Here is an 8,355-nt window from a genome sequence, read left to right on the forward strand (position 1 = left end):
GCCATAGATAGGCCTAAATAATATGTTTTTAATTGTGTACCAGTTTAACGTTGAATATTATTTATGATTTTATCTTTCCATTACATGTGACTGAGATACTGACATGCTGATTTTTGATTATAAATAGAATATTGTGCATAATATACATAGAAATTCTTCATATATTCAACCTCTGATTTATGTATTGATCTTCTATCAGAGTAACAAATGTTTACTCACATTAGGAAACAAAACCTCAAATATAACTTGGCAGAAACAGAAATTTAAGCAGAATAAGACAAACATTTGAAATGAAAGGTTGTACATGTTTTGTTTTGTTTTTAATAAAAACTGCAATGGCCAACTTTCCTCCTAAATTAAACTTAGCTATGTGGAATAGCAACTGAAACATCTTCAACCTAGTTGAACTGACAATGAATAATATACTGACTGAAGCTGTGGCTCATCATCATAATATGGACTTTATTGTCAGATTTGAGTTACCATACTGCTTGTTAGTATTTTTAGTTAAGAATGATATAGTTTAAAATATCTGAGAGAATTACTGGCAACATGGGAAAGAGAGAGGATGTTATGTGTGGGCGTAGTAAGTGGGTTTGACTTTCTAGTTTATATCTCCATAAACAAATAAGATTGAAGGCTACAAGAATTATACTTTGCTCAAGTAATATCTACATTATAATAGAGTAATTTACATTATATTCCATACTTCTCAAAGAGGTGATAAGTAAATTAGAGAGGGGAGAAGACCTAGAGAACAAATGTCAATTCTCATTTTAGGGGAGATTGTACAATTTTTAAATATTTCCTTCTAAAATTGGGAACATAAAATCTATATAATATTAAAATTTGGTATACTAACTACATTTTGATGCTAAGTTACTGATAGCAAAGTAGTTTAATTAAATTTTAAATGTAACTCCGTAAAAGCTCATGACATGTGCACTTTGACCTACCATTGTAATAGGGTTAAAATGGTTACATATTCCATTTAAATGGGTATATCATCAATGTGCCAATCTAAAACCACCATCAAATATCATTTTACAAACTTAAAGTTCAAGACAAAAGACAACATGTTTTTACAAAGAAAAAATGACTTACTTCACGAGGACTAACAGAAGAAAGCGATGTTTCTTTACCACTATATAAATTTTTTTTGTGTGGAAGATACAAGGCCTTGATGTCCCGTTGAACATCCTGATAAAAGGCTGCTTCCCAAAACTGCTGATTAGCCCAAACTGGATGTTCTTGGATGCATGTGTATGCAAACTGAATTACACCAGTGCACATTTTCTATTTAAAAAAAAGTGTATTGATTTGGAAATTACACATGTAGAACAAAATTACTGAACTAAAACATTATATTTTTAAACACATAATATTTTTATCAAGACAATTAAAGATTTAATAAAAACTCTTTTGTTTGATCAACATGGATATTATAGTTTATAAAAATACAGTATAACTAGGAATTATTCTATTTAATACCTTCTGAAGCCTTAAACTTTACTATTAATTTTATCTTTAATAGTTTTCACAGTGAAATTTATCAACGAACTTGCACTGACTGACAGTTTACACTACAATTAGATATAATTTTTTTAAGTATGTAAAACCAATGAAAGACAAAGTTTACCCTGCAAAATGCCATAGCTAAAGGAAGAATTGATGCTGCAACTCCATGCTCAACCATACTGGAATCATCCTATTGCAAAAAAAAGATTTAAAACAACAAAGTTAAACTAAACCAAAACACATCTGTAATCTCATACTTGTAACACAACTCATGATAATTCAACTATAATATAATCCTATCAAAACATGTTCATTTAAAAAGCAATGCTAGAACATTCTGACCCAAAGAATTTGAAGTCCATATTTACAAAAAAGCATATTAATCTAACACGAGCTCTGTAACAGGTTTAAGCTTTTAAAAAAATATATATTAAACCATTCTTGTTTAGATTATTTCATCATTTATATGTATGTGACAAAAAAAACAATTTACACAATTTTAAAAGTTTGAGAAAATTTATTCAAAAGGACAGGATCTTAAAGATTATGTCACATATTTAATACTTCTGATATCAGCTATTGTTGAATAACTAGGAGAAATAAATATCATAAAATCCACTCAGCATTATCATTAAATTGGTAATCTTTGTACTGGCTTGAGGTATTCCATAGATCTTACCTGCAGTGCACAATTCATAAGTCTTATAATTAAATCAAACTGTTGGTGTTCCAGAATGGCTTTATTTCCTGTCACATGCTGGGCTAGCTCTTGAGTCAGGGCTAACCTAGAAGTTTTGTTTTTGAGGGCCCTTAAGACTGCAGGCAATGTCTGTAAAATAGGAAGAGTACGAAAGTGTAAAGTAGAAAATTTTCTGAACATCATTTTGAATTACTTGATATACTATGACATTTGTTTTTGTTAAATGAGTGTGCTTATAAAAGGAATAATAAACTAGATATAGTTTAAAAATGACTGGAAAGGTAAGAAATATTTGTTAAGATACACTGTAATTAACTTTCATATGAAACAAGAAACAAACTAACCCTATAACAAATCTAACAGAAAAGATAAAACAGTTACTATTTTTTATGCCAATAATCATAAAATAAATACACTGAATTCCTTTGAAAAATTATTTAAAACAGTAAAAGTTTACAAAATATTGAAAATTTTGAATAATTCTCTATGAATACCTTATATGCACGTATAAGAACTTTTAAATAACTTCAATATATTCATGAAACAAATACAACAGAAGAGGTACTTGAAGAATAATTATTTAAGTAACATAAATTTATGCTCATTGACTCATGTTAATGCTGTATCATCAACAACCATAGTTACCTTACTATTTAAATTTAGATCACGTAAATCATTTATGGATATTATAAAAAAAAATGGGTCCAGTACAGAACCATGTGGAACACCATACTTTATTATATTCACATTTCTAAAGGTTTTCATTTTTATGATGTGTGCTGTTATATATAAATAAGATTTTAATCCATTTTGATGCAATGCCTCTTAGGCCTAGAATTTCCATTTTATCTAATATTTCATGTAATTCTGCATCAAATGCCTTCTCTAAATCCATACAGACACTCAGTAATTATATTTTTTATCTTTATCTAAGAACACAAAGATTTTGTGTGAAGTTCAATAGCACCTCTTCAGTATTTCATCTTTCTATAAATCCATAATAATTTTGAGAAAATTACTATTTTTTTGGTTAACCAGCTGCTGCTTTTTTCCCCTAATACTTTAGAAGATACTGAAAACAATGAAATAGTTCCATATTTTACATAATTATTTTTATCACTTTTTCTACATTGGAATTACTCGGTTTTTTTAGCTAATCTGGAGAAGTTTCTGTTGTAAATGATACATTATAAATATATAACAACTGTTCAGTGATACTATTTATGCACTCATTTACTATTCTTAATGAAATTCTATCAGGCTCTGGTAGTTTCCAATTTTTAGACTCGGTTATAGTTCTCATTTCCTCATTACATGGAGGAAATAAATATTTGGAATTATTGTTTTTCTTCATATTAAATGTTTTACATGGTACATTATCAATTTGTTCTATTTTTTTTTTCTGCTATATTTATAAAGTAGTTATTAAGTTTATTTGCTAAATTTCTAAATACTTTATCATCATTTGCATAATTAAGTAATAGTATTTTTTTATATATCTTTCATATTTCAAAATCAATTTTTATAGTATACCTTTCCTCATTTAAGTTTCTTAATTTATTTTTTGTCATAAGTGGTGAAGTCATAATTTGTTACTAATAACAAAAGGACATCTGATTAAACTGGAAGTGATCTTTTACTAAAATTTTGAGTGAATTTATCTCACAAAAAAACTTTACTTGTGTACTATATAAATTTAATGTTTTGGTAGTCAAAATAGTGGAAACCTAGAAAATATTTCAAAAGGTCAATCACAGTTTAATGGTATAACTAACTTTTCTCGCATCTGAAATCTTGTTTTCAAAAACACAGTTGATACAGTTTCGTATAACCTCTAAACGTCGAGCACTGTTTGTAATAACTGCTTTTCCATCCTGAAGTGAAGAAATTGGGGTGCCCATCGGTACCACTCTTGGCAGTTGTGGGCGGATTGCTTGAAGCCTTAAAATATAAAGCCAAAATTGTACTTTTCTTTTTTTTTACTCTAGAATACCTTAATGCAACAACAGAACAATAGGGTGGCTTGCCTAGACAGGGATGTCACATGAAACCATTATGACAAAGAAATATAAGACAGACATTGTTGGTCTGAAAATACAGAAAAGGTATTAAATAAACCATTGAAACATTATATTGCACACACAAAACTTTCTGGGTAAAAAAAACTTAAAATTCATTATTTTACCTACTAAAGCGTATCAACTAATCAGAGAATACTCCATTTTATATCACATACATCTAACAACATGATTTAGTTAGTAAAACAAATCAGGCACATTTTCACTTTTCATTAAAAGAAAACCCTTAAATACAATTTACGCAGCACTTGTGACAAAAAACATGTCATAAATGAAACATTCATATGCCTTAAAGAAAAATCTTATCAGCTTAGAAACTAAAAATGGATAAAATGCTGCTTCCATCACGAAGTTATCTTTTTTTCTTACTTTCTTGCAGAGTTACACAAGGATTATCTTCACTAGTTATCCATAATTTTAAAGTTATAAACTAGAGGAAAAGGAGCTAGTCAACAGCACCCATCATCAACTTTTGGGCTGTTCTGTATAAGTTAACATTCAAAATGGATTATTACAAATATATTAATATCATTTGAATTTTACAATAAAAATATCCTAGTTAAATCAGTATATAACAAATATCTGCATTTAAAAGCTACAGTACAATGTAATTTAACTGTTATATCATACACTGGAAAAAATACAGTTATCAAAAGTATATCAAGTCTCATGCAGATTGATTAGAAGTATCTATATTTTAAGATCAAACACATTCTGGTTTCATAAAAATTAATATGTGGCAACTGAACTAAGTTCTTTGACAGTGTGCACCACAACATGGCATTCAGTACAATATATGCATTAAAAACTTTTGTTAGTTCCAGTGTGCCTCTTGATTTACTGACAAGTTTAGATGTATGCTTTAAAAATTTAAATATAACGTATATTTTTCACTGCCTTATAATTTTAAAATCATTTCATTTAGAACTTCTAAAACTGTAATTTCATTTTGCAGCATAACATGGCTCCTACATTGCTTATAGTCTATACCAGATACTAAACAATAATAAGTACTTTGCCCTGAGATTATGTTTGGAAAGTCCATCTTGTATGATGTCCTCTACAATTTTCTTGTCCAGTAAGGGAAAAACTGGCTGGTGTATCCTTCGAAAAGCCCCTTCTGTTGGTTTTGGTATTTTCTGAACATATGGCTGAGGATTAGGGATTTCCTATAAAACAACATAAGTATTAACTTATTAATAATAAAAGTCCATTACTAATTATTTACAGGTATACAAAATGACATCCTTAGAATACGAAACACATATCTTTAATTAATGGCTGGATAATTTTAAAAGTCAAGCTTCTACTCATTGTGTTCCTTACCTTAAAACTGTTTGTCGATTATTGAGTTGAGAAAGTAAAAGTTTCAAAATTTTAGATTCAAAAGGTATAATGCTTCTTTTCTATTGAGGTTCATATCACTATTATCTTATACATACTAAAACATAGTGATTCTCAGAGTACAGAAAACTGAGATATACGTTCCTTCTCAAACAGGAACAGATGTGTTAAATGTCATTAGTTTTCAAACTAAGATTATTTCAAGTAAAGTAGAACATCAGTGTAATACTTTGTGCCTGCTATGGTTAATACACTTGAAAATTCATAAAATGGTTTCTCTTCAAAAATGTTTACCTAAATAACATGTGAATAGGCGTAACAGCAAAATAACTACCGAGTATTTTCCTGGAAGTAATAATTGTTTTATACTTGATATATCTATGTACCATAATGATGTGATGTTTAATAGCAGCTATACAAAGATTACAGCTAAATTAAATGGGCAAATGAGGTGTCACTCAAAAGATAAATTTCTGTATATATATATCAATAAAAGTAAACTTTCAATACTTTTCTTGAATTCAGTTGCCTAGCCCACTGTATGCAGTAAATACTTCGAAAACAATTCTTCATAAAACAATTGTCCAAAAAATCAGTTCCTCGAAACATACATTCACAAATATTACCTTTCACTATATAATTAGCACTACAGATTTTACCATACCACACTGGCTGTTTAATGTATTTTAATTCCCTTAATAGTAGAAACACGGACCTTAGGTTACAATGCAGGTTAAGCGATAACACCTGTAATGCCAATGACCTCAACCTCACATCACAGCTGAGCAAGTGATATAGTAATCCCTTGGTGGTGTTCTTTGATGTATTGGTCATAGCGTGACACTTTGAAAACACTGCTCAAATGCAAAAAAAATAATCCCTGACCAAGGCACAGTTTTATTGTAAATAGAAATGAAAATTGTTTTGATGTGTTAGTCTCTGCCATCACTGCTGAAGAGTTTTGGATAATCTGAAATGTCCAGAAAAGTGTGTTTCAAAGTGCCATCGACTGACCATTAGTTACTGTGTATAAACAGTCCTGTGAAGTGGTTGTGCATGGTGCGCTGTGTATGTACTATATCAAGAAATGTATTATAACTTTATTCCAAATTGGTTCCCCCAAAATGTTAAATTTGTTTGAAGAATGAGAAAGACAGACCAAAGTTAGAGTTGAATGGATATTTATTTATTAAAGACAAACAAGTGAAGGGAAATTTTTTGGAAATGTGAGCAATTTGAAAAAAAAATTCAAAGGTCATGTGACAACAATTGGTGATAACATTTGTTGAGCTGGCAATGCCACTGGTATTGAAGATAAAAATGTAATGCACAGCATATGAAATGATTCAAAGAATACATGTGATGCACCTCATTATATTGTCTCACACACATCCTTTTGACTCAACAAAACTGCAGCAGTTGCCATCTATAGACATCATGATAAAAACTATTCAGAATTTATGTGGAAAACAAAATCTAGGGTTAGTTACTCCAAGTTATCAAAGAGATATTATTTTTCCAGAAGACTACAGTAAAAATTGAAGTGGAGAACAGTTTTTAATGTTTGACTCTGGTGCGACAGATGATCAAATATTGATTTTCTGTACAAGAAGAAACCTACAGTTATTGACAAATTGTGATAGTTTGTATCTGATGGAACATTTAAGACCATTCTGGATATTTTTGAACAATTATATATGATCCATGGGATGCAAGAAAACATTGCCATCCCTTTAATTTATTCACTGTTGCAAAATAAAAAGGAACATACATATATTAGACTTCTTAAATAGATAAGGAGTTAGTATCTGCCTTAAATCTTGTGTCTATACTTACAGATTTTGAACTTGCAATGATAAATGCAATTAACATTGAATTTCAATGTGCAGTGAACTGTGGATGTTTATTTCATTTTTCATTAAAATATTATTTTACAGTGAATAATTTGAGTTCATTTTAAGGCTATCATTTATAGCTCTAACATGTTTTAAGGTAAGTATTTATGCACTAAGCACCTAATAATTTCATTATTGTAAATTTTCTGGCATGAGACATCCATAAGATAGGCTTACCATCACACACACTTCATAATTCCATAATGTTGAAAGTCACAACTTACATTCTGCAAAAGTTGTTGAGCATGGTTCTGGATATGTTTTAACACTAAGTCTGGATCTTTGGATTCTAACTTTAACAGATCCTGTATACTTGCAAACAACTATTGCAAAAAAAAAAAAAAAATAATCGACATATTCCATTTCCACAATTTTGATACACATATCAAACTTGAGAACTAAATATTGTATTAAAGAAACACAAATGGTTATCATTTACCTACTCTGAAAATGTATTTCTAAACATACTTACCTCCGCTGACACTAATAGCTATTTCTCGATCTTTATCTTAGCCATCTGGCATTGTGTTCGCTTGCTCCAGTCTTTATATACCCCAATCAACTGCCCTCGGCAATATCTAATTTGCAAAACTTTATGCCGGTCCTCACACGCCCTCTACGCAGGTACTGTATATAAGCACTGTATACAGACAATAAAATCACTTTTTTTTTAGACCAACCATATTCTGGTCACTAACATTGGCTCTTAGTGAGGAGGAAGGGAGGGAGAGTGTCAGCGGAGGTAAGTATGTTTGGAAATACATTTTCAGTTTAGGAAAATGATTATGCTGTTCATACAGGTATGTAATCATTATAGAGG

General features: G+C 29.8%; 1 protein-coding gene across 1 annotated transcript in view; it reads right to left on the minus strand.

The window, feature by feature from the left end:
• LOC106460970 (myotubularin-related protein 13-like) overlaps window positions 1-8,355 on the minus strand; it is an 89,773-nt gene that overhangs the window by 55,785 nt on the left and 25,633 nt on the right. The window contains exons 10-15 of the mRNA XM_022387757.1: window positions 7,760-7,858; window positions 5,311-5,465; window positions 3,994-4,159; window positions 2,198-2,347; window positions 1,640-1,708; window positions 1,105-1,296 (exon numbers count right to left, since the gene is read on the minus strand). Of these exons, the coding sequence (XP_022243465.1) occupies window positions 1,105-1,296; window positions 1,640-1,708; window positions 2,198-2,347; window positions 3,994-4,159; window positions 5,311-5,465; window positions 7,760-7,858 (831 nt within the window). The remainder of the gene's footprint in view (window positions 1-1,104; window positions 1,297-1,639; window positions 1,709-2,197; window positions 2,348-3,993; window positions 4,160-5,310; window positions 5,466-7,759; window positions 7,859-8,355) is intronic.

The sequence above is a fragment of the Limulus polyphemus genome, unplaced genomic scaffold, assembly GCF_000517525.1.
Source record: "Limulus polyphemus unplaced genomic scaffold, Limulus_polyphemus-2.1.2 Scaffold872, whole genome shotgun sequence".
Taxonomy (NCBI): Eukaryota; Metazoa; Arthropoda; class Merostomata; order Xiphosura; family Limulidae; genus Limulus; species Limulus polyphemus.